Here is a 26,947-nt window from a genome sequence, read left to right on the forward strand (position 1 = left end):
ATAAAACTGGGCTCCATTTTACATAGGGGCCATCCCTTCTGCAAAGCATGGGGTGTCTGGGCCCAAACTTCAGTGTCTGTGCTGTGTTCTCTTTCCCCGCTTTTGCTTTTTCCAATGAACAAGTATTTTTTATCTCTTTCTCTCTCTCCCCTCTCCCTTGCATTGGGGATAAAAAACAAAACAAAACAAAACAAAAAAACTCATAACATATACATAGTCAAGAAAAACTGATCCCCCCCTTGGCCGTGGCCAGGAACCTGGGTCCCTCACCCCTCCATGTGGCCCCTAAGTACAGCCTGTTCCTACAGGCTGTGTGCAGCTCCTGGGGTCCCCCTGGGGAGGGGAGACAAATGCTCTCTGCAGGTCCCTCTGCTTCCCTTGGGAACCTAGCAATTAGATGGCAGCCTCCTCAGAACACTGATTCTGGGCCATGGGGCTGCAGCCTCAGGCAGCTGGGATTTGTGCTGACCACCTGTATGGGGCCAAGAGGTGGATTCTTTTCTTGGCCAGCTGCTGGATTTCAGGGGCTGCTTCTGCCTAGGGGGGTGAGGGGGAAAAGGCTGTTCCCTGTGTGCCCCCAGCTCACTGCTCCCCTCAGGAGCCCTGCCCAGTCCCTTTGATCTATCTCCTCTAGCATGTATGTGTATTTGTGTGTGTGAACATGTGTACACACAGATGTATAAAATGATATCAGAACCTTGGGCTTGGCTTGGGTCTGATCTCCTGCCCCTTTGAGCCCTCCCTGAGCTCAGGTCCTGTCTTGGACACCCACACTTGCCAGCCTTGGACAAGCCCGGTCACTTCTGGACTTTGGGTTTCTCCTCTGTAAAAGGGAGCTGGTTCACGTGTATCCTTACTTCCTGACAGGGCCGCAAACCCACTCCCCCCTCGACTTCCTCGCTCCCCGAGGTTATCTGTTCTTTGTCCCGGCTTGCTCATGGTCAGCTCACTTTGGCCATGTGGGTACTGGACTCACTCTAAAATGACCAGCGCTATGGCACAGTGGGTAGAATGCTGGGGTTGGGGTCAGAGAGGCCCAAGTTCAAATTCCATCCAGGGTACTTATTCTTTGGAGCATCAATACAAGTTAGTAGAAAGTCTGGTTATCAAGAAGGTCTAGGGTTGAATTCTGACAAGTCTATAACAGTTGCATACCTCAGTTTCTTCATCTGTAAAGTGGGATAGTAATAATAATAGTACTTACATCATGGGGTTGTTGAGAGAACCAAATGAAGCAATATCCGCATAAAATGTTTTGAAGTTCGAGAGACATGTATTATTGAAGGTAACCTTGCCAGACAGTGGACCCAAGTAGGGACTTTCTAGACCTAGCCCCTGGTATGGGCAGCTGAGGAAGGGGCCCTGTCTCTCTGAGTCCCAGAGGCTTCTAGGATAGGATCTTCTTCCCGAAGAGGGGATGTGTGGGGTGCAGGAAAGGGCACTAGATCAGATGTTGGGGTACTGGGCTCTGCTCCCAGGATTGTATCACTAGCTTGCTTTGAAATCTTAAGGAAGTCCCTTCAACTCTCTAGCCCTCGGTTTCTTTGTCCTTCCTGCCTTCTTTCATATCTTTCTCTCTGTGTCTCTTTGTGTCTCTCTTTTTGTGTCTCTGTCTCTATCTCTCTGTCTTTCTCTGTCTCTGTCTTTCTTCTCTGTCTCTGTGTTTCTCTTTCTGTCCCTGTCTGTCTCTGTCTGTCTTTGTCTTTGTCTCTATCTCTATCTCTCTCTGTCCCCGTCTCTCTTTCTCTGTCTCTGTCTTTGTCTCTATCTCTCTCTGTCTGTCTCTGTCTATTTCTCTGTTCTATGGGACTTTTTCAGAGCTGGTCCAAAATAGGTAATCCTGTGTTGGAGGGCCTGGCTGTTAAACAGCTGGGGACCCCCCTTTCCTTCTCTGTCCTCAGTGCCCCCCCTTGAAAGGGAAAGTTCAGAGGATTCTGCACTGGAAATGGACAGAGCCGCCTGCCCCCTTCATCACTGTGCTGCCCCCGCCTGATGCCGACCCGAGCATCCCTCTGCCCAAGCCTCTGGAAGGCATCCCTGAGCGGGAATTCTTTGTGAAATGGGCTGGATTGTCCTACTGGCATTGTTCCTGGGTGAAGGAGCTGCAGGTGAGGAGGAGGAAGAGGAAGGGAAGGGAAGGGGGCGTATAATACCACGTAAACCTAGGGCTGCAGTCTGCAAATGTGCAGCTTGGTCATCATTGATCAACAAGCACTTATTAAGTGTCTGCTGTGTGCCAGACACTCTGCTGGACAGAGCCTCATTTGCAGATGCAGACGTTGAGACGTTTTCCAGTTCCAAGGGGCTTCTATGGCCCATCTCCACATACAGTCTTAGGCCAGGGGGAGATTCATGGGGAGGGAGCAGGAAGGAGGGAGATCTAGTTCCTCTCCTCTGGCCATCACCATGGCTTTGACCGAGGCTCGGAGGTGGTGTCTGCCCCAGCTGGGCCGGGCATGTGTCTTTCCGGGTCCTGACTTTGCCTCCTCTGTCCGGGGACCAGCTGGAGTTGTACCACACGGTCATGTATCGGAACTACCAAAGGAAGAACGACATGGATGAGCCTCCGCCCTTCGACTATGGATCTGGAGATGAGGAGGGCAAGAGTGAGAAGAGGAAAAACAAGGACCCCCATTACGCCAAGATGGAGGAGAGGTTCTATCGCTATGGGATCAAGCCCGAGTGGATGATGATTCACCGGATTCTGAACCACAGGTGAGAGGGTGGAGGGCGCGGTGCCAGTTACTTCTGAGTCCTAGACTGAGGCTGGGAAAGGCATGAATACATTTTAGGAAGGTTTTCTTTTCTTTTCTTTTCTTTTCTTTTTTTTTTTTTTTTTAACAAAGGTTGAAAGGTTTAACTAAACTCCTTCATTTCCTTAGAATCTCCTGGCCCATAAACTTTATCTGCTCTCATCTAAAATTTGCCTTTCTTCTAGTATCAGGTTTCATGTCCTTCAAGCCATAACTAGGGTGGGCCACTGGGGCTCTTCTCCAGGGTACTGAAATTTAGGGGGTGCTGTTAGTATGTTTAACAGGTAGAAGAAAAAACTATGTTTAGCACCTATTGGACCAATCATTCAATAAGCCAGTTATGCCTATCACACATAGTAGGTTCTTCATAAATTATTGAATCAAAAAGTATCGAATCCATCCCTGGCAATAGCCTCCTCTAGAGCGACCTGATGTTCACAGAGGCTCCTATCCTGAGCTTTCTTTCTTTAGTTTTCCTATCCACTGAATTTGTCTTTAAAATTTTGGTATTGATATCAGAATTGCTAATTAAGGTTCTGATGCTCTGAAAGTTCTCTTTGCCTAACTCAAGTGCCCATCTACTGGGCATCTTCAGTATTTTGATTCTTCTCTTTGGGAGAACAGCCAAGGGGAAGAGGAAACCAAGACCATGGAAATCAAGATGCACGATTTTCACCTCTGTGAAATTGCATATTAAAAGCACTGTAAATCCTCCTTCCTCCCTCAGCCCAAAGCTGGACAGGTGAATTTTCCCAAAATATATTATCCCAAAGCCCTGATAACTACTAATTATTTATTGAAAAATCCATCAATTTCCCTGGTCACAGGGCAATCCTTCTTACTTTTATTGATTTCAGGACTTGGTGCAACCATCACTCATGCAAACCATTCTCACCTGTCTCCGCTTTTCTGTGGAAGCCATTAATTTCTTTCCGTGAATCTTGCAAGTCTGTTTCATGTGTGTTTTGGGCACATACCAGAGGCTCCCTCTGTCACAAAGAGACCTTGCCTGCTCTATGATTCAATCAGTTGATAAAGTGCCTACTGTGTGTCAGGCGCTGTTCTAGCAAATATGAACAAAAATATTGGCACGGCCCCACCCTCAAGGAGCTTTTACTTGGGGAGGGTCCAAGAGATGGACAAAATAAACAAAAAGCCAAATGGGAAGTGGGCTTTGTAACTTTTAGGGCTTTGGGTTAGGAAAGGTCTCATGAAGGATGCAGCATTTCAGCTGAGTCTTGAATATGCTGGGCAAAGGCTTGGATGGGGGAGATGGATGCTAAGTGTGGGGAACAGTTAGGAGAAAACAAGTAGGTGGGGCAGTAGATAGAAGATCTGAGTTTAATTCTGGTCTCCATCCGCCATCTCAGGTTTCAGTAATGTACATTTGCCTAATTAAAATCTGCACCTGTATCCCCTGGGCTGCTGAGAAGGCCAGAGTGCGATGGTGTATTATAAACTGGAAAGCCCCATGCTCACGTAAAATCTCAGTGTCCCCTCCTCCTCCTGCCCCCCATATGTGGCCCTTGGGCCCAGAAGCAAGTTCTATGTCTGTCTGGCTCTGTTGCAGCTTTGACAAGAAGGGGGACGTGCATTACCTGATCAAATGGAAGGACCTGCCCTATGATCAGTGTACCTGGGAGATCGATGACATTGACATACCCTACTATGAGAACTTGAAGCAGGGTTATTGGAACCACAGGTACCTGCTGGGGTGGGGCTGGGGCCAGGGCCAGGGGTGCTGGGACAGGTGGGGGCTCCCCTGGAGACCTGAGGGATTCTTGGATTCTCGTCTCTTCCACTTCTCTTTTTCTTCTTTTCTCTTCTCTTCTCTTCTCTTCTCTTCTCTTCTCTTCTCTTCTCTTCTCTTCTCTTCTCTTCTCTTCTCTTCTCTTCTCTTCTCTTCTCTCTTTCTCTTTGTGTCTCTGTCTCTCTCCATCTCTGCCTCTCTGTCTCTTTTTCTGTTCATCTCTATCTCTGTCTTTGTCTTTTTCTATCTTTGTCTGTTTTCTCTTTCTCTATCTTGTCTATCTGTTTTCCTCTCTTCTCTCTTGTCTTTCTCTCTTCTCTTTCTCTGTTTCTCTCTCTTCTCTCTGTCTCTGTTTCTCTCTCTTCTCTCTTTTCTCTCTCTGTCTCTATCTCTCTGTTTCTGTCCCTCTCTATCTCTGTCTCTCTTTGTCTGTCTGTCTCTGTCTCTCTATTTCTTTTTCTCCCTCCCCTCACCCCTGGCTTTCCTCTCTCTTTCCTGCTTATCTCTCATTTCTGGTCTCTTGTAGGGAGCTAATGTTAGGAGAAGATTCCAGGCCGCCTAAGAGACTGAACAAGAAGGGGAAAAAACTGAAAGATGATAAACTGGAAAAGCCTCCTGAGACTCCCTTGGTGGATGTGAGTGGGGGCTAAAGGGGAAGGATGGGAAGACCTGGGTTCAAATTCTGCACCTGATACTGACCAGCATGGACAAATCATTTGGTTGGGCTAAGCCTGTTTCCTCTCCTATAAAATCTGAATAACAAGACGTGCTTCAGTGAGATAAAGTGTTATGGTTGCCAGGGCTGAACATGGCTCTGAGAGCCCCCCTCCCCAGACCAAGTCCCCTGTGTGACATTTAAAGCTCTTCATATCTAGGCCCCTCCCTCACACCAGGGACCCCATAACACACCTACCCCGGTCCCCTGTCCATCTCATCTCTGCGCCTTTGCATTGGCCGTCCGCCATGCTGGGAATGCCCTTCCTTTTCACTTCTGCCTCCTAGAAATCCAGCTTAATCCTCCCCTGACTTCTGCAGGAGGCCTTTCCTGCTCCCTTCTATTAAGATTATTTTCTATATGTTTTATAAAGGATGTGTCCCTAGTTTTAAACTTAGAATTGAAATTGAAATGTAAGCTCCTTGAGGGAGGGGTCCCCAGCCCTTAGCATGGTCCTTCAAATCATTGTCCTGAGACCGATTAGCCCTAGGACCCTGAGAGAGTCACTTCACTTCTCTGTGCCTCAGTTTCCCCAATTCTTCCTTCTGTTGGAGAAACTGACAATAATACACCTCCCTTGAAAGATGTTGTGAGGACCCGGTGAGATAATAAAGCTTTGTAAGCCCTAAAAAGCTTTTGTTGCTATTTTTAGTTTTGCTATTATTTGTGGAGAGGTCATACTTAGCTTCTGAAGTGAATCCTTCCTTAGGATGTCAAAGCATTTTAATCCCAGCTTGTTTGTCTTGGGGGAACAAACCATCCTTTTAAAAATATATCCAATGGCCACTCATTTCTAATAGAATCATAGGTCACATTTCTGTGGCACCCACTATGTGCCAAACATGTTCTAAGTGCTTTATAATTATCATCTCACTCAATCCTCACAACAGCCCTAGGAGGCAGCTGCTTTTATTATCCCCATTTTACAGATGAGGTAATGGAAGCTTTCCACATACAGAGAGATATTGTTAAGCAAAGCAGACGAGCCCATTGGCTCTGATTAGTGTCTCCTGATGGATGTCTCATGCTGCACCCATAGTCCACCACCTTTTTGTGGAGAGGACGATGCATTATTTGACTAGAAGGCTTGAGTTTGCTTCCTACATTGATCAAAGTTCTTAGATTCTTCATTTTCTGGTTTTTTTCTTTACATTATTATATAAATATATAATTTATACATTACATTATTATATAAATATCTCAGAGCAGCTAGGTGGCACAGAGAGTAGAATGCAGGGCCTAGAGTCAGGGAGACTCATCCTCCTTGAGTTCAAATTCCCACTCAGATATTTACTAGTTGTGTGACTCTGGGCAAGTCACTTTACCTTGTCTGCCTCAGTTTCCTCATCTGTAAAATGAGCTGGAGAAGGAAAAGACCAACGACTCCAGTATCTCCTCCAAGAAAACCCCAAATGGGGTCATGGAGAGTCAGATGTGACTCAAAAATGATTTTAGCAAATCTATTTCCATCTTCCTTCTCTGCATTCGCTGTATCCATCTATACAGGTCTTCCTATTTGTGATATATTTCTCACTGATCATTCATTATGGTGTAATAATGATCTTACTTTCAGTAAGTGCTTGTTGATTGATAGACAATGTCTAGACATGTGAGCCTGGCTCTCTTCTCCCCAAACAGCCCACCGTCAAGTTCGACAAGCAGCCGTGGTACATCGATGCCACAGGAGGCACCCTCCACCCTTATCAGCTGGAGGGACTGAACTGGCTACGGTTCTCCTGGGCCCAGGGCACAGACACCATCCTGGCCGACGAGATGGGCCTGGGGAAGACCGTCCAGACCATCGTGTACCTGTATTCCCTGTACAAGGAGGTGAGCCCTTCATTTCCTCCAAGGGTTGGTGTGATGCAAGAGGAACCGCTCTCCCAGGGGCCACCTGTGAGATCGTGGATAAGAAGGGAGGGGGATGGGATTTGGCTTAGATGCCCTTTTCCTCTGAGTCTGTGACTTTGGGATGAGATTCTCTCTAAGGTTCCTTCATTCTTTGCATTTGTGTGACCCGTGGGCAAGTACGGCCCTAGTGCCTGGGCTTAATTGCCAGTCTAAATCAGTAGTGATTTTACAAAGGGATGTTTGGGGAGAAGAGGCTAAGATGGCAAGCTCACTGGGCCCTGTCTCCCTCCTCAGGGTCACTCTAAGGGGCCGTACTTGGTCAGTGCCCCACTGTCCACTATCATCAATTGGGAGCGGGAATTTGAGATGTGGGCTCCTGACTTTTATGTGGTCACTTACACCGGGGACAAGGAGAGTCGATCGGTGATCCGGGAGAACGAGTTTTCCTTTGAAGACAATGCCATCCGGAGTGGGAAGAAGGTTTTCCGCATGAAAGTAAGAGCTGCTGGGTTTTGTTTTGGGTTTTCTTGGGCTGGGGAGGTGGGAGGATTAGGTTCATTACTCAAAGGAATCAAACACATTATGTGGAGGAGTTTCTCAAGACCGCATCATTCCCCAGGGGTAGCATCTTCTCCACTGGGATTTTCCTCACAGCCTTTTATTTCTTCTTTATTATAATCATCAGTACATTAGACTCTCTGCTCAGAATCATGCTTTTAAATGCACAAAATAAAACACATGCTGTTGCAAAGGAAACCAAAAGTTAGTGTGAAAATAAAAGACGTATTGTTTTCTTCCAAGTTCACTGATCCCTTGAAATCTAGCCATGGATTCTTTTTGGTGTCCATAAATTGCCGCTTATTAAGAAATAACAGTTGGGTGGACTGGCTAGATTGTGAGGCTTGGAATTTAGCAGCTAAATCATACAGGAATGGCAAGCTACATAAATGAGGGAATTCAATAGTCCGGCACAAAAGAATAAAAAGAAAACCCAATGAAAGAACTTATATTAAATGTTAAATAAGTTTTTATTGATATTTAACATCCATTGATTCTTCTCTTATAATAGAAGGAAAACAGAACAACTGTGTATGAAGCATTCCTCACCCATAGTCGCCCCCTTCTCCATTGAGAGCAAGTAGGGAAATTTGTGCTCTCTCATATTTTTTCCAGTGCTCAGATTGATGAACATCATTAACCAGACTTCAGAAGCAGTCTTTTAGTGACTTTTAAATTCATATTCTATTTACAGTTTACTTTACCTCATCTTATCTTCGACAACAACCCTGGGAGGTAGATGCTACTATTATACCATTTTATAGTAAAACTAAGACAATCAGAGCTTAAGTGACTTGCCCAACATCACATGGGCAGGAAGTTTCAGCATCTGGATTTGAATCTATATTCCTGACATGACTCTGGGTTCAGTAATTTATCCACTGTACCATCTACCTGCCTTTTTAGGATACATGGATTTTTTTACCTTTTATTTTGCTTTTTTTAGGGTCAATAGCATGGTCCAAATAGCATTTTCTTTTTCCAGTTATGTATAAATAAGACAAATTTAAACATTAATTTTTTTTAATTTGGAGGTTTCGACACCTTTCTCTCCTCCCCCAAAATGATAAGCAGTTTGATATAGGTTATATATGTGCAATCATGTAAAACACATTTCCACCAAGGTTATATCTTAGATTTGATAACTAAAAGACAGGTTAGCAATTCCTCTAAACACTCCAAACTATTTTAGCTTCTTATAACTCAAGGATCTGTTCTCTGTGATTTCATTTAAATGATGTTTAGTAGGCTGTTTATATTTTAATAACCTCAACTCACCGTAGGAATGATATGGAGCCACGCTGATCATTCCTGTCTTTCTATTTCCATGGTCTTCTTCCTTTGCATTTTTTTTCCCACATGGGAGAAAGGTTCAAAAATGGAATGGGCTGCAAAAAACATCATAAAAAGGAAAAAAGCCAGAACCTATCTGAGCAAAAATATTCATAACTGCTCCGTGAATAAATGGAAATGGAGAAACAAATTGGAAGGCACCCCATTCCCACAACTACAGAATGACTGACTATATTGTGGCCTATCAATGCAATGGAGAAAAAATGATAAATGTGAAAAAACTGAGTGTAAAGACTGTCTCTATAGGTAAACTGCAAAAGATGCTAGTGGGTGGGTGACTAGAATGCTTATTAACTTTTTTTGGGGGGGGGATTCTGCCTTATAAAAAGACTAGTTAGCTAAGATAACTGTCATATTTGGTTTTTAGGTCTGTTATAAGAAATAAAAATATTTTAGTGATATGGAGAAAGTTTCCCATTCCGAATGTATCTCTTTTAAGCTTCCTGTGGGAGAATTTCTTGAGGGCTGTCAGTGAATAAAGCATTTATTTTATTTTTTTAATTTTTAAAGCTTTTTACTTTTAAAACATATGCATGGATAATTTGACAACATTGACCCTTGCATAGCCTTGTGTTTTGGATTTTCTCCTCCTTCCCCTATCCCCTCCCCCAGATGGCAAGCAATCCAATACAAGTTAAACATGTTAAAATATAAAGCCTTTATTTTTTAAGTGCTTACTCTGTGCAGAGCACTGTGACACCCAGAGAAAAGGAGCAATCCCTTCTCTTTAATGTTAATTCCAAATAGTTGAAACATTTGGTGACCAGAACCCTCTGGATCTTCATCAGATGTGTCTGTAGGCTGCAACAAGTGCAGAACGGTCCGGCTTGATGGCTGTGGGTGGAAGCACTGTTGTTCCCAAGGCTCTGGGGTTCAGGCTTGTCTCATCAGGGGCCAAGGGGAGAAGGTTGTTTAATCTGTGGGTGACAGCCCCTTGGGAGCTGCTAGTGATAGTGGAATGGCTTGAATCAGAGCAGGGCTGATGGCTTGGGGGTGTTGCTCTGCTGCTCAGCAGTTGAGGAAGCAGATTTCTTTCCTCACCAGTGGCTACAGGGCCTGAGATGGGGAAACAATCCATCTCAGCCTTTGCTTCCAAACTCTTCCGTTCCTTCCTTGTAGAAAGAGGCACAGATCAAGTTCCACGTGTTGCTCACGTCCTATGAACTCATCACCATCGACCAGGCCATCCTGGGGTCCATTGAGTGGGCCTGTCTGGTGGTGGATGAAGCTCACAGGCTGAAAAACAACCAGTCCAAGGTGAGCTGCCTTATCCAGGGAGGTGAGGGGGGAAGAAGCCAGCCATAAGCTGCTTTTGTTCACTGACTCATTGTGGGCCCAGACGGGACACGGGAACTCTGACTGCTTGGGCACATAGGGCACGTAGCGGAGGGGTCAGGACCAGAACAGTCTTTCTTCTCCTAGTTCTTTAGGGTGTTGAATAGCTACAAGATCGACTACAAGCTGCTGCTTACAGGGACACCCCTACAGAACAACCTAGAGGAGCTGTTCCATCTTCTAAACTTCCTGACTCCAGAGCGGTTCAAGTGAGTTACCCTTTTTGCCCAGAAACCCTGAACTGCAAGGGACCTCAAAGGACAGCTAACTCAATTCTGACCTAAGCCAGGGAATTTTGTCCACAAATTCCCTTCCCTTGCAAATTAACTCATCCCATCTCTGCTATAGTATTTTCCATTTGTAGGACCCATTTGTAGGGTCCAAAATGTAGGACCCATTTTATAATATATATTATAAAATGTATAAAGGATTTGCTTTCTACATATGTACCAATTTATATGTAAATATATTTGTCACTTAGATAGTATATTTATATATCCTTTATAAATCATCTCATTTGAATCTCACAATAATTCTATAAAGTGGGTACTAAAAGTATGAAGGCTCTAAGTGCCAAATAGAAGATTTTATATTTGATCCTGGAAGTGTTAAGAAGCCACCAGAGTTTATTGAGTATGAGTATATTCATCTTCGCTTTGAATAGAGAATATATTGGAATGGGGAGAGACTGGAGTCAGTCTGAGACCACCGGCTGTTATTGCATTGGTCTAGGTGTGAGGTGATAGAGTGGTCAGAAGAGAGACAATGAAATCAATAGGTGACTGAAGCAGATTAGGGGTGAGAGATCTAACAGAGGGGACCACCACTGGATGAAACCAGGTCTACGTCATGACAGTGATTGAGGGTGGTGAGAGCTCAGGATGACAGGGATGGGGATAGTGGCGAGGATTATGGTAATGCTCCTGTAATAGTGATAGAGATGGTGCTGCTTGTTGATGTCTTGGAGGGCAGAGTGTTCAACCTGCTTTACACATGAGGAAACCAAGGTCCAGGGTATACAGTAAGTGTCTGAGGAGAGTTACTACCCCGGGTTTTTCTTCTTGTCCCCTTTAGCGATGTAGTGATCAGGGAATCGGCTTGGTTTAACGGGATAAGCCAACTTGACTTGGATTCAGGAGAGAGATGTGTGTTTGACTCTTGGCTGTGCCTTTGGGCTCATCATTCGACTTGCTGGGATCCCAGTTTTCCTCATCCCTATTAAACTGGGAAATAGCATTATTTATTACATCTACCTGATGGCACCTTGTTAACCCCAAAGCATTCCCTGAATGTTACTTTATCAGGGTGAGTGTTCAATTCCCTGTGTAGATTGTAGCCTGGATGTGATTTCAGGGATTATTAGCTGTTTTGTGGCCAGTCTGGTGATGACAGGTCTCTGAATCTGATTCTTGGATCTTAAGCACATTATGGTATATATCTCTTAGGACCTGCCAGGGCTTGGACTACGGAGACACGGGAGCAGAGGATTTTAAATAATAGATTTAAACTGACTAAGTTTCCTTTTGGCTGGCCCCTCTTCACATCCTGGAATCTGTAGGTTTTTTTCAAGATCCAGCTTGAATCCCATAAACACATTGTGGTACAAAGCTTATAAGGCCTACCACGGCTTGAACTATGGAGACACGGGAGCAGAGGATTTTAAACAACAAATTTAAGCTAACTCGGTCCTTTTGGCTGGCCCCTCTTCACATCCTGGATTCTGGATTAAGACCCAGCTTAAATCCCACCTTCTACAGGAAGTCCTTCAGAGTCCCCATCTCTTCTAGTACCTTCCTGCCTACACAGTAGATATCTTTTTGTTTCCCTCATTTGGCGATAATCTCCTTGAATCTCTCACCCTTAGCACAGAACCTGGTACATAGTAAGCTGCTAATAATCATGGTTGTGAGTAAGTCTCTGCTTCTCTTGGCAGCAATCTGGAGGGCTTCCTGGAGGAGTTTGCTGACATCTCCAAGGAAGATCAAATCAAGAAACTGCACGACCTGCTGGGGCCCCACATGCTGCGGCGGCTGAAGGCTGATGTGTTTAAGAACATGCCAGCCAAGACAGAGCTGATCGTGAGGGTGGAGCTGAGTCAGATGCAGAAGTGAGTTTTTCTCTCCCTGGCTCCCAGCCCTTCCTGTTGCCCCCTCCTTGAGCAGCAGCATATGGGTATCATGGAGCTCCTCCAGAGCAGGGACGGGCTCTGGCCTTTGTATCTTCAGTGCTTAGTGCACAGTAGGTGCTTTACCCTAAGTACCTACTGTGTGCTAGTGTAATTATGATTGTCAGTGCTAAGTCTGCAGCTGGAAGACCTATATATTCAAATCTCCCTGACCTCAGTTTGTAAAATGAGAGAATGGGTTTGGATGATCCCCGAGATCCCGTTTATAATTCTCTCTTCCCTGTGTATTCATTCCTCACCCCCACACTTCCCTTTCTGGTCTTAATGAATTGGCTTGAGGATTCTGTCCTTTAGGGGCAAAGGGAAGAGCCTGGGGTCAGGAAGCTCTGAGTTCAAATGTGGCCTCAGCCATTTAATAGATGTGTAATACTAGGAAATTCAGTTTCTTTAACTGTGAAATGGGGATAATAGCACTTACCTTCCAGGATGTGACGATCAAATGAGACAATAATTCTAAATATGTTTATTACTGTATTCTCCTTACCACTACTGGCACTGTCTAGAGGGATTCTCTGTGGTGGGAAGGTAGGAGGACTTTCCTCAACCATATACCTTATATATATAGCTTTTCCTCTGGATTTAGGATTTTAGAATCACCTTGGAGATTTACTAATGACTAATCCAAGGTCATACAGTGGATAAATGGTATTTGAACTCATTGTTCCATGTTGTGGTTCAGTGGGCAGTGCTCAGATTAAGAATCTGCATTGTCTTTCTCTCCCCACCTGCTTTTCCTGCTCTACAATTCTGCTCTACAGCCTAGATGGATAGAACATCAGTGCTGTAGGCAGGAGACCTCAGGTCAAATACAGCCTTAAGTATTTTCTAGCAGTGTGATCCTGGGCAAGTTATTTAATCCTGATTTACCCCTCCCCCTCTCCCTCCCCAGAAAAAAGAATTGTGGAGCAGTTCTATTGGGGAATAAAGTACCCCAAGAACCAGTCATTCAAGGTAGCACTAGCTTCAATCCAGGCCATCCCCAAGATAGTGAAGCCCATTCTTTTCTGGTTCCCCAGAACAAGGGTATATGCCATGGTAGGGATTACTGGACCTACTAGGATCAAATTGTATTATCTCTTACTTTGTGAATTTTATAGCCATAGGAAGTCTTTTAAGCTTTCTGAACTTCAGTTTGCTCATCCATAAAATGAAGATTTTTATCTTGGACTTATTAACAAATTCGTGTGGATTAGTGGAATTTAGATTTGTGAACAGGGGCTGTTATGTATAGTGGGGACTTAACAAATATTCATTGGATTGGAAAAAGTTGCAGACACAAATTTTAAAAGGTATCTCTTGTCCTCAGTCAAGTGCATAAAGAATGCCTTAGGACACAGTGTAAAACAATTGGTTGTGTATTGTGTCTCCTGCTACAGGAAATATTACAAGTTCATTCTAACCAGAAATTTTGAAGCCTTGAACTCCAAAGGTGGTGGGAATCAGGTATCACTACTTAATATCATGATGGACCTGAAGAAATGCTGCAACCATCCCTATCTCTTCCCTGTGGCTGCCGTGGTAGGTTCAGTTACTCAAAATCCTGAGTTATTCATCTGCCGAACTCTCTATAAGGGACTATTTGATATGTTTGCTTGGTGTACTATTGGGAGTTACTGATGACCTTTTCTCCAAGTCCCACTGCTTCCAAAGAATCTTGCATCTCCTTCCCAACTAAAATCCCATCTTTTCTAGGAAGCCTTTTCTGATTCCCTTAATTTGAGTGCCTTCCTTCCACTGATTATCTCTATCAATATGGAAATTGGTCTATGATTTTCTTTTTCTGTTTTAGCTTTTACTGGTTTGGGTATCAACATAATATTTATGTCATAAAAGAAGTTTGTTGGTTGCACCAAATAGTTTATATAGTATTAGAATTGTTTTAAAATTTTTGGTAGAATTCATTTGCAAATCAATCTGGCCCTGGAGATTTTTAATAAGAGAGTTCATTGATGTTGTATTCAACTGGTAATTTATATTTTCATAGATATTCAGATTGTCAGATTTGTTGGCATATAATTGAGCAAAATCTTTTTTAATTGTTGCTTTAATTTATTTTTTTGTTGTTGCTGGTGATTTCACCCTTTTCACTTTTGATACTTTTACACTTTTGATTCATCTCAAAAACAGATTGTTTGCATAGTGTCTCCCCCATTAGACTGTAAGCTCCTTGAGGGGCTTGTTAGCCCAATAATAGGTGCTTAATAAATGCTTATTGGCTCCCTATACAGCTCCCAATAATGCACAGGGTAATTGTGGAGCATAATTCCCAAGTCATGACATGTAGAATATTAACCAGCTGACAGATGATAAGCAAAGTGCAATTGTTTATTTTGCTAATTGGCTTGAGGAGATACCAGGGTGAAAAACCCATCTCTCAGCTGTAAAATTGAAGAGTATGAATCAGATGATCTCATAGCTCTGTAGCTATATTCCTTTGCTCATCTCATTTCTAAAAGGGAGTTAAGAAAACCAATAGTAGCTTTCTCATAGAATGTCTTGAGTTTAAATGAAATAATGTTAAGCACTCTACAAGCTTTAAAAAATTCTTTACAAATGCCAACTGAACATGGGGGAAATTTTTCCATCTTACTCTCAGGTTTTCTTTAATTTAGAGTTTCAAATTCAATCCCTCCCTCACTCCTAGATTCCCAGTATCCTTTTCTGTCTGTGAAGAAGGCACTATTCTAGTACAAGGTCCTCTTGAGCCTTCCCTTCATCCTCCACACTGCTGCCACAGACTGCCTCAGTAAACTCCTGTGGCTCCCTATTACCTCTAGGAAACACAAATCCTTCTGTTTGGAGTTTAAAGGTCCCTCACGACAACCAGAGGGCTATCCCACAGTGGAAGAGGGCGGCTTCCTGCTCTGCAGAGGCGGCTACATGGCCACATATTATTAAATGCTGCAGATGTCCTTTCTAGCCCAAGTAAACTGAGCCTCTTAGGGTTCCCATCTCTGTCTTCATGCCCTTGTGAAGGGGCTCTCTGGCATGTGGACTGCTCTTGGTCCTCATCACCACCACTTAGAAAACCTATTTTGTAAAAATTCAAATGTTTACATTTCTACGTGGGAAGATATGTGTAACTCCTCCTGGAGCCTCTTCTAATTTGCCCTGACAGAACACCTCCCTTGACCCCCTCACCTTGTTTTGGGCCTCCAAGTGTCCCACCTTTGACCCAAATTGGGCAGATCTTTTAACCCCAGTGTTTTCCAAGCACTATAAGCTCTGTAAGACACTGAACTGGTAGAGAAGGTGTGAAACTTCCTGATAGAGGGAGTTTCCTTCCCTGGCAATTCCCTACACCAAAGAAATCCTAGGTCTGGTCCCCAGTCCCCTCCCATATATACTTCATATATGCTTGTGTCCCCTGGAATGTAAGCTCTATGAGGGTAGGTTCATTTTTGCCTTTGTATCCCCAGGTCCTAATACTGTGCCTTCAAAACATTAATTTGGTGCATAACAAATGCTTGTTAATTGATTGACTGTTAAACAGGAGGCACCCGTCTTACCCAATGGCTCCTATGATGGCAGCTCCTTGGTCAAGTCTTCTGGGAAGCTCATGCTCCTACAGAAGATGCTTAAAAAGTTACGTGATGAAGGGCACCGGGTTCTGATCTTCTCCCAGGTGAGTGTTTCTTCCTTGCACAGTTTGGTTCTTTGAGTTTAGAAGATCCAAGCATATAGCTAGCTAGCTAGCTAGATATGTAGAGGGACGAAACTCTGAAGAAGTATACTTGAAACAAGGTGTTATAGAATTCCCAATCTCTCTATTTTTGTCCGCCTGCATTTTTGATTTCCTTCACAGATTAATAGTACACTATTTCAAACTCCAATTATTTTTGTACAGAAAAATTACTGTTAGGACATGTATGCTTATATTGTATTTAATTTATACTTTAACATACTTAACATGTATTGGTCAACCTGACATCGGGGTTGGGGGGGGGAGGGAGTTGGGGGAAGGAGAGGAAAAATTGGAACAAAAGGTTTGGCAATTGTCAAGCTGTAAAATTACCCATGCATATAACTTGTAAATAAAAAGCTACAATAAAAAAAAAAGAAAAGAAATACAATGTTAACTCAGTGGAATTGGTGAGATAATGGTTCTCTAGTTCACATATATCTAGTATATAATGATATAATCACTTTAATTTGATATAATGATATAATCACTCTGGATTGGCTTATACTTAGTATACTGTAGTGATGTAATTGTAATAGGGTATTTAAGGGCTGAGAAAACTGGGGACAAAGTCAGACTTAGGGGGAGACTGGTTGAGACTGTCAGACTGTTGGATGAGACTAGGTCAGCCTGAGCCTTAGACACTTAGTAGCTGTGTGACCCTGGGCCACCTCAGGCTTGCCTGAGAGCATCTCTGCTTGCCTTGGTTTCCTTAACTGTAAAACAGGGATCGCCTGGTCTACAAGAAGTCTTTCCAGATGCCCTTAATTCTAGTGCTTTCCATCTGTCAGTTACCCCCTCCCCCCATTTACCCTGTATTTGGATCATGTTTGTAATATGTTTTTGCTGTCCACCTCACTGGGCTGTGAGCTTCCTAAGAACAGAACTTTATATCCCCAAGGGTTTAGTACAGTGCCCGGCACACAGTGGGCACTTCATGAATGCTTTGACCTGACCACAAAGCCAGTGGCTTGACTTTTCTGGTAAACCAGGCCAGGAGAGTCACTGGGTTGCTTTTCCTCCCGTGGTCACCGTTGGGCACTGGCTTCTCTCTCCAGATGACCAAAATGCTGGATCTGCTGGAGGACTTCCTGGAATATGAAGGCTACAAGTACGAGCGGATTGACGGAGGGATCACGGGAGGTCTTCGGCAAGAAGCCATCGACAGATTCAATGGTACTCCTTGGTTTCTTTCTGTCTAGAACCTAAGACTGAGTGACACTACTCTGACTTTCCCCTTTTTTTCCCCAAAGAGAGGTTTTATGGATGTCCAAGGCAATGGTGGTATAGACTGGGAATGTTGGGATTATACTTAATGGTTCCTTTGCTGGAGGGGATGGAGCTTTCTGTCCCTCTGCTGGAGGCAGGGAGCAGGAATTTTCTGAAGGATTTTAGTGTGTGTCTCTGTGTATGTGTATGTGTTGGTACGTGTGTGTGTATGTTGGGTATATGAGTATGTGTGTGTATTTCAGAATGAGTTCAAAAGATGGCAAAATAACTAATATAAAATCTGAAGAGGAAATGGAGAGGTTGTTTTCTCCTTAGCCGGGCTTTGGAAAGTGTTAGCCATACACTAGAAAGGCTAATAATTATGGGTTTCCAAAAGTGCTAATTTTAGTGGCCATAATGTTTCAGATGCCTTTCCATTTGTTCTACTAGACTTAACATTTGCCAGTCCCATCCTTGTTATTGTGGCTAGGAAATCAGGGCAGCTGAGCCATGGTGGTGAGTAAGGCGGTCAAAGCTTTTTAGGCAATAATGGCCTACTCTGGGTCCTGGCCTTTCTCCTCCCTGGTGGTATTACCGGCAAAGGTCAACAAAAGGGCATGAAGGAGGAGGACTGCTGGCCCAGCCTTTAAAGGCTACTCCATGTATCTTAGAGGAAGAAAAAAGGAGGTCCCTTGGTGGCTGTAGGGTGTTTCTGGGTGGGTTTCCCTGTGAGCCAGGGTCTGTGTTCCCTTGTGTTGTGTGTATTCTGGGTTGGGGTTAAAGGTGGAACTCTTAGATGATAAACCTCTGTCTTGAGGTGAATGATCGCTGCATCCTGGATGTCATCTCTCAGGCCTGCCTGTCAATGGGTATGAGGTTCTGGCGGTCAGAGGTTGTAGGACCCTGACAATATCTACGACTATATTAAGATGAGCTCTGACAGATTAGCTTAATTTGCAAGCTCTCTGTCTTTGCCTACAAAAACACAAACTGAAGGAAACAACTTAAAGAAAATGGAAGGTCTTTAAAGCACGAGAGGAAGCTCTCTAGCATATTTGGGGGTGGTTCTGCCATGGAGAATGAATCCAGAAGGAGCTTAGGATGAGAAGATGTGGATGTGTTTGCGATCTGAACCCCAAAACCTGTGATTGTGAGATCAGAGACCCAAGGAAAGATCAAAGAGATTAATAATCTGTATTGGACTGATGACTATAATTATTAACGAATGCATTAATTAGGATCCTGTGTTTATGCTTTGATAATCTATGAAGTTTCTTAGAAGATGTGGATGTGTTTGCGATCTGAACCCAAAAAACTGTGATCGTGAGGTCACAGACCCAAGGAAAGATCAAAGAGATTAAAAATCCGTATTGGGCTGATGACTATAATTATTAACAAATGAATTAATTAGAGTCCTATGTTTATTCTTTGATAACCTATGAAGGTTCTTAGAATCTATGACTATTCTGTACCTGAGGACTGTTGTGTGAAAATACTGCTTTGATTGATTTGGCCTGGGAAAGTTCTCTCATTTCTTTCATTTCTTTTCACCCTCTCCCTTCCTTCCTCCCCCCCCTCCAATCCCCCACCTTTCTAGCTAAATTCTTAATTATTCTCTTCTTGGCAGGTTCTAGTGGACTGTGAAAAATTAATGAGGAAAATAGACCAAAGAAATAAGCCTATCACAGTTGATGATACAGAAGGGTTACGTTGGCCCTAGGGAAGGACCTGGCTAAGAGTTGTTGGCCAACTTTTTGCCCCTGACCCAGAATCCCCGCCAGGTTGCCATCTTCCCTTGGGAAGTCTTCTCCCTCTTACCTCTTGACGTGGACCTTTGCCCTCCCCAGCTCCTGGAGCCCAGCAGTTCTGTTTCCTGCTCTCCACCCGGGCTGGGGGCTTGGGCATCAACCTGGCCACCGCTGATACTGTGATCATCTATGACTCAGACTGGAATCCCCATAACGACATACAGGTCTGTCGATGTGCACCTTTTTGACTGTGCTCCAGGGTGGCTACTCTGGGTGGTGTTCATATGTAAGGAGCTCATGGCCCTGTAGGGGTCCCAAGATGCTTCATCCTCCCTTAGGGAGAGAAATACCAACCCAACCTTGAAACCCTCCCCCCCAACCACAGAGAGTTCCTCACCTTGGCTTCCAATGCTTTCCTTTGCCCAACTCTCTCTTCCCTCCTCCCTCTGGCCTCCCCATCCTAAGATTTCACAGTCAGATCCTCCCTTTCTGGGCGGGTCCTTGCCCAATGGCCAGGGCTGGATTTGTGGTGTGTGGGGGTCTCAGCATCATGGCAGCTTCAGCTGTGAAGACACAGACAGAGGGGGCTATCGGTTTTGGAGGGAGAGAGTCAGCTGTCCAGACACTTAGGGAAAGCTGTCTGGGCAGGGCCCTGGGTCAGAAAGAGAAGAGCTCCAGGCTAGAGACTCAGACCATGGATTGGTTCCCTTTTAGTTCCAAATCAAGCAAGTCACCCAAGCAAGTGACTTAGCGGTTTTGTGCCTCCGTTTCTTCATCTGTAAAGGGGGTTGAAATTTATGGCCATGAAGACCTCTTCTAGTTCTCAAATCTGTGATCCTTGCATGATCTGTTCTTTTCCGTCTCATTCTAATTCATGTCAACAAGCATTTATTAAGCATCTACTGTGTGCACATAGCAAGACAAAAATGGAGATAGTTCCTGCCTTCAGAAAGTTGATGGGATGGGAGTGGGGGTGGGGAGTATAAGGCAAAATCTCACAGAAACTTGGGAGACCAGGGAGAAGCCTGGACTGGTATTTTTTTAAAGTTCTCAATGGGGAAAGGCAACTATAGTCACAGGGGTTCTCAAACTACAGCCCCCTCACCCAGGGCTATGAAGTTTATTTAAAGGCTCACAAAACAAAGTTTTTGTTTTTACTATAGTCTGGCCCTCCAACAGTCTGAGGGACAGTGAACTGGCCCCTATTTAAAAAGTTTGAGGACCCCTGGTCTAGGAGAATCAACATTAGAATTCAGAGGCAGAGAACCTGCTACTGAGGGATACAAAGAAAACCAAAAACCACAATGAAAATAATAGCCTCTGCTCTTTCTGCAACAATGACTGCCTGTATTCCAGGTGCATCTGATGTAAACAGAGATAAACTCCCAGGGCAGACATTTTCCTAAGTGACTATGGTACAAACACTTAGGCCCAGTCTATAGAATCACAGACGGTCAGAGGTGGGACCTGGTAGGTCCCTCACTGTAGCCCTTTCCCCTGTGCCCTTCCTTGGCTTCTCCCTACCCCTTTCCCTTGGTGCTCCGTCCTCCTGTGCTTTTTCCTTCTTCCTTGTTTCCTGCCCCTTGTCTCCCTCCCTTCCACCCCTCTCCCAACTTTGCAGAGTAGGGACACCAAGTCCAGTTCCAAAGTCAGGTCACTAATTTAATGCCTCCCACCCAATTTTGACTCGGCCTCCCCTTTCTCCATGTCCGCTGGCAGTAGGTGATGAGGAATTTGGCCATAGAGTTATTAGTATGAGGAAAGGACAAGCAGAAAGTAGGTTGGGAGTTGGCAGAGGGATCAGGGTGGAGGCAGAGGAGGGAGACTGCCAGGCTCTTGAGGGATGGAAGGAGGCACCCTGAGAAGCGAGCCACCAGGTGTTCCCAGGGATGAGGTTAAGGAGCAGGTGAATGGTGGAGGGAGTGGGGAAGATGGGTGGAGACACCCACTTGGCCCCCATCCCCTACACTCAACCCTCCATTGCCTCTCCCCTCCCCCACCAGCCACCCCCTCCCTTGCCAAGCTCAGAGGCATAAACAAAGGCACCCCCAATTTGGAGAATTCACAGTCGGGGCTGGGCCTTGCCATGCTGCACACATCATACCCAGGCCAGGTGGCCTGGCTGAGCCTCAGTTTCCTGTGGTGTGGTTGTAGAGCGCCTGGGGGTCAGTCAGCAAGCACTTATTAAGCACTTACTGTGTTAGCGTCTGAGGCAGGATTCAGGCCCACATCCAGCATTCCATGCACTACTCTGCACGGCCATGGTACAGAGGCAGCAAGGGGTGCTGGGGTACACAGAGCCGTGGGCCTGGAGTTCCAATTACCCTTCCTAGCTGTGTGACCCTGGGTAAGCCACTTCACCTTGCTTGCCTTGGTTTCCTCATGTGTAAAATGGGGATAATCACGATATCTCCAAGTGAACTGGCCATTTTGAGGATCAAATGAGATGATATTTGGAAAGTGTGTAGTATGCTGCTTGGCACACAGTAGGTGCTACATATATGCTTATTCACACACACCCATATTGTTTATCTCAGCATTACAGGCCCACATCATTATACCCCTGGAGGTTTTTATTTTGAGATGCTTTATTGATTTCCTTCTTTCTAAAATCACCGTCCCTCTCCAGCAGCTCTTCCCCAAATCATGCCTTCCTTGTACTTCCTTGTACTGTGTACTTGTGTACTACACATGGTCAAGTAGAACAGATTCCTGGGTTGTATTTGCCTGAAAGCGTATGCCCCGCTTGGCACCAGTGGTCCACCACTTTTGGAGCAGGGTTAAGAGCTAGGCCTGCGCCACTCCCCGCACCACTCCCCCGCACCACTCCCCGCACCACTCCCTCCACCACTCCGGGCACTTTCCCGCCCACTGGCTGTGCTTGTGGTCTGGACGGCCATGTGAATCGTGAACGAATGCCCCCCCTCAGGCCTTCAGCAGAGCCCACCGCATCGGGCAGAACAAGAAAGTCATGATCTACCGCTTCGTCACACGGGCCTCCGTGGAGGAGCGGATCACCCAGGTGGCCAAACGCAAGATGATGCTGACGCACCTGGTGGTGCGGCCAGGCCTGGGCTCCAAGTCCGGATCCATGACCAAGCAGGAGCTGGACGACATCCTGAAGTTTGGGACCGAGGAGCTCTTTAAAGATGATGTGGAAGGTAAGAGCCTATGTGGTGCTGAGCTGCTGGCCTGAGCTCCCAGGCTGCCCGCGCAATCTGGTTCCTTGGGCTGAAGGGAGTGGGACGAATCCATCTCCAAAACCCTGTCACATCTGAATCTAAGGTCTTATGGTCCCTCTGTGTCTCTCAAAATTAAAAAAAAAATTATTTCATTAAATATTTCCCAATAATTAAAAAAATTAACAATCATTTAAAAAAGTTCAATGGGCCTCAGGCACCTTGGCACCCCGTTTTATATATTTACATGGTGCTGTTTTTGTATGTCTTCTTAAAATTTATTTCAGTGATTTTTGATTACATCAAGCTGTTTTATGCTTATAATATCACTTTATATAACTAGCCATTTTTTCTTTCTCTTGGAAATATTTTTATTACTATTCATTTTTATTAAAAAAATTACTCTTCCCCCAAGGTCACTAATGCCCAGTGGAACCTTCTCTTGTAACAAAGAAGCATGGTCAAGTGAAATAAATCAACACAGTGGCCATGTCTGAAAATCGTATGCCTCATTCTACACCTGTAGCTCCTCACCTCTCTGCTGAAAGGCAGGAGGGTATCCTTTACCATTTGTAAAGTGAGAAGTTGGGACAAGATGGGCTTTAAGCTCCCTTTCAGCTCTAATCCTATTATCCTTTCATTATAAGTCTTTTGGAGTCCTGGTGGGTCATTGTATTGATCAGAGTGCTAATATTGTTCAGTGTTGTTTTCCGTTACACTATCGTGATCATTTTGTTCTTCTGGCTTTGCTTGCTTTGCTCTGCATTAATTCATCCAGATCTAATCAAGTTTCTTTGATTTTCTCATACACACATCATTTCTTGTGATGTAGTAATATTCCATTACATTTATCTATCACAATTTGTAGGTACCTGCTTTCCTCAGGCCTTTGCCATTAAACGTTGGTATAAATATTTTTGTATTTTTGAAAACTTTTCTTCTGACTTTCTTGGGAAAAATTCTTTGTAGTAACATCAAGAGGGTCAAAGGGTATGTATGATTTAGTGACTTTTATTTAAAATACAAGTTTAAATTGTTGTCCAGAACTGTTGGGGCAGCGTGGTACTTAGGTCCACCAACAATGCATTTGTGTATCATGGCTCCATTGAGGAGCAACATATTACAGCATGTCTTCTGAAAGGAAATGCCCTCCGTATCTCGGCCATCCATTCTTCCTGCTTACCCTTTGTTCTGCCAGATCTGACAATTGGCAGATATCTAATATCGAATATTTTCTTTATTTTTAAACTCAATTTTATTTTATTTTCAGGCTTACATTTGCTCTTTCCCACCTCCCACACTCTCACCCCCATTAAGAAAATAAGAAAAACAACACGTCTGTTACAAACATGTATAGTCAAGTAAAACAATCCTCATATTGTCCCATATCCAAAGAAACATGTCTTGGTCTGTACACTTGTCAGGAGGTAGATGACATCCTTCATTGTGAGTCCTCTGGAATCATGGTTGGTCATCCTGTTGATCAGAGGTCCTGAGTCTTTCAAAGCTGTTTGTCTTTATAATATTGTTTTATTGTATAAATTGTTTTCTTGAGTCTAATGGTTTCTCACTGGCAACTCAGCCTCCAGTCACCAGGGCCAGGAAAAAAGAATCCTTCATTCTCCAGATCTTTATTGATGCTCATATACAATGTAAGGCTTCGTATTTAAAACTGGCAAGGATGGGAAGTCCCATGTAGTTGAGTTTAGGCAAAGCCCTGACCTTTTGGAACTTGTACGGAAGGTAAAATATTCCCTAATTCTAATGAGTATATTGGCAATTTTCATGATGAAAAGACTAAAGAATTGCAAAGATGCCGTGTTTGCAAAGTAAAACTTCCAATAAGTTAAGCAGTTGGTAGGTTTGTCTACGCTAGTGGTTCCCAATTTTTTGTTCCATGAACCCCTTTCAACAACCACAGAAAAATAATTGTAGACAACCAGGGTGATTTAATATGCTACTTATGATATTCTTCCCAATTATTTATTGCTTAAGGCACCATTAAGGAACTCTTAGTGTGAGCCCTTTGGACCATTACTGTGAACCACCAGTCTGCAGATTGTCACTGGGAATCCCCGGGCTACACCACCCTGAACAGCTGCCTTAGGGATTATTGAGTGGGATTGACCCGTTTGTGGGATATGGGCTTGCCCTGGAAGGAGGTGTGTTTGTAAGCAATGGAGAGGCTCCCTAAAACAGGCCGTAGGATTTGTAGGCCGTGTAATTCAGAGCTGGAAGGGACTTTATAAGCCATCTGTCCAACCTCATTTTTGACTGCAGGGCCTGATGCATGGTAGGTCCCTAATGAATACTTGCCGATTGAGCAATAGGAAGCTGAGGCCTTGAGATGTTCGGTGATGTGGCCAAGGTGACTCAGCACTGGACTGGAAGTCAGGGACATCAGTTCAAATCCAGCCTCTCTGGGGATTTTGATGCCCACCTGTAGCATCTTGGACGAGTCCCATAATCTCCACAGGCCTTGGTTTCCTCACCTGTAAAAGGGATGAGTAGGACCCAGGCCCTGCCCTCATGGAACTGAGAGGGGAGATCAGAGACCCCAAAAGGCGCTTCAGCCCTGGCCCAAAAGCGGCTCCAGCTCCTTGCCCCAAACCTGCCGCAGCACTGCCTGTCCGAGCCGGCCTTGCCCGATGCTTTTCTCCCATTAGGCATGATGCCTCAGGGTCAGCGGATCAACGTGCCTGAGCCCGTGGCGCCCGCCCCCGATGTCCAGGCCTCCAAAGGTGGTGGCACCTTGGCAGCTGGGGTGAAAAAAAAGCATGGCAGCACCCCACCAGGTAGGTCGAACCTTACCTGCCCCCAGACTCTGGGCTTTTTCTGGACTCTGCGGTGGGCCTGGCCTGGAGCCCAGACGATCCCTGGAGTGGTCTCGGCCCCTTTGGTCCCTCTGGCCCTTTAAGGTCGTTCCTGTTGGCGCCTGCTCTCGGGGTACCATTCGACATCTTCCGCCCCACCCCCCTGACTTCCTCCAGGGCACAGCTCAGATCAGGCCTTCTACAAGCGCCTTTCCCAGAGGCCTCAGCTGCTCTGGGTCCCGTTAGCTGCTCTCTCCCCTGTTAGAATGTGAATTCTTCACGGGCAGAGACTGTGGATTGGGGGTTTTCCTCCTCCTTATCCATTGCCCAGCACATAGTAAATGCTTATTAGATACTTACTGACTGGCTATGACCCAGCCTGGACTCTACCAGGAGCAAATAGGGGTGCAGCACAGGCCAGTCCGGGCTCCTTCATTGTGTCCCGTCACCTTGAGTCCCCCCTCCCCCATCCTCCAGGACGTTCTGAGGGGCAGGGCAGGGCAGGGCAGGGTAGGTCCTGTAATAAAGAACAGATGGCGTTCAGGTAGTGCTCCCTTCGCCATCTCCCTGGAACCTCCCAGTAACCTGAGCTAGGTGGTGCCCTGGGCACCGCTGTCCCCATTTACAGATGAAGAAACGGGGGCTTAGAAAAGTTAAGGGTGGAGCGGGCTCAGCGTCAGGAAGATCAGACACAGAGTAGCCGGCTGGTGCTGAGTGAATCACTTCACTTGCCCCAGTTTTCTCATCTGTCAAATGAAGAGGTTGTACTGTCAGTCTAAATGGAAAATCCCCGATCTCTTTGTGCCTTGGTTTTCTCATCTGTAAAATGGGGAGTTTGGCTTATTGGCTCTAAGGTCCCTTCCAGCTCTCAGTCTCTTCTTCTAGATGCCTTCTCTGACAGTTAAGTACTACAGGTAGTTTTTTTTTTTTTTTCAAAATATCTCTGACTCCAAGCCCAATGTGCTGCCCGCTGGGAGAATGCTGGCTCCTTATCAGAAAAGATGGATAATTTTCACTCCCCTACTCTAACTAGATTCATCCCTTGTAATAGAGTACAGCCAAGGAAAACTAGTGAACACGTGGCGCATATCTGGAAAGGTGTGCTTTACTAGGTACCTGTAGCCCCCCACCTCTCTGCCGAGAAGCTGGAGGCACACTTCACCCCCCTACTCCCCATGTTTTTCCTTTCTCACGGCAGCTTAGTGCTTCACACAGTGCCTGGCGTTGGTGTTTCATTGGATTGGATCGGATTGGCAGAGGAGGTCACTGAGTGACCCACAGGGCGTGGCTCTGAATTAATGGTGGTCATTAACTTTTGGAGTTTCCTGAAGCCTCCTGCCCCCTCGCTGGGGTTCCCAGAACCTGGGGCCTTTCTCACCGGGGGCTCCTCTCTTATGTGCCAGGTGACAACAAAGATGTGGAGGACAGCAGTGTGATTCATTACGACGACGCTGCCATCTCTAAGCTGCTGGATCGCAACCAAGACGCCACGGATGACACGGAACTGCAGAACATGAATGAATACCTGAGCTCCTTCAAGGTGGCCCAATATGTGGTCCGGGAAGAAGATGGAGTGGTAATGAATCCCGCTTTTCTGCCTTCCCTCCTGGCCTGGCTACGACCTTGGGGGGCCTCCCCCATAAAAGGATAGTGGGATCTGGCTGGTCCCTTCATCCGTGAACCTGGTAGCTCTTGGTACACAGTCCTGGGGGCAGCGCAGGTAATAGGCACCCAAGAAATACTCTACAGGGAGAGCATGCCCTCCAGGGTGCTGAATGAACCAAGGTGGGGCTGTGAGGGTAATGCCTGGTCTTCA

The 26,947-nt window shown here is 45.2% G+C and overlaps 1 protein-coding gene across 12 annotated transcripts in view; it reads left to right on the plus strand.

Moving 5' to 3' along the window:
- Positions 1-26,947, plus strand: part of CHD5 (chromodomain helicase DNA binding protein 5) — a 135,048-nt gene that overhangs the window by 74,557 nt on the left and 33,544 nt on the right. For 9 of the 12 annotated variants that reach the window (XM_031963737.1, XM_031963736.1, XM_031963748.1 and 6 more), the window contains exons 10-25: positions 1,902-2,108; positions 2,504-2,715; positions 4,324-4,455; positions 5,030-5,138; positions 6,857-7,048; positions 7,364-7,564; positions 10,100-10,237; positions 10,403-10,524; positions 12,249-12,422; positions 13,877-14,018; positions 15,994-16,125; positions 17,241-17,358; positions 19,239-19,363; positions 22,069-22,300; positions 24,985-25,113; positions 26,535-26,707. In XM_031963737.1, the coding sequence (XP_031819597.1) occupies positions 1,902-2,108; positions 2,504-2,715; positions 4,324-4,455; positions 5,030-5,138; positions 6,857-7,048; positions 7,364-7,564; positions 10,100-10,237; positions 10,403-10,524; positions 12,249-12,422; positions 13,877-14,018; positions 15,994-16,125; positions 17,241-17,358; positions 19,239-19,363; positions 22,069-22,300; positions 24,985-25,113; positions 26,535-26,707 (2,538 nt within the window). The remainder of the gene's footprint in view (positions 1-1,901; positions 2,109-2,503; positions 2,716-4,323; positions 4,456-5,029; positions 5,139-6,856; positions 7,049-7,363; positions 7,565-10,099; positions 10,238-10,402; positions 10,525-12,248; positions 12,423-13,876; positions 14,019-15,993; positions 16,126-17,240; positions 17,359-19,238; positions 19,364-22,068; positions 22,301-24,984; positions 25,114-26,534; positions 26,708-26,947) is intronic. The other 3 variants (XM_031963745.1, XM_031963746.1, XM_031963747.1) reach the window with 1 other exon arrangement.

This window comes from Sarcophilus harrisii, chromosome 3 (assembly GCF_902635505.1).
Source record: "Sarcophilus harrisii chromosome 3, mSarHar1.11, whole genome shotgun sequence".
In the NCBI taxonomy this organism is placed as follows: domain Eukaryota; kingdom Metazoa; phylum Chordata; class Mammalia; order Dasyuromorphia; family Dasyuridae; genus Sarcophilus; species Sarcophilus harrisii.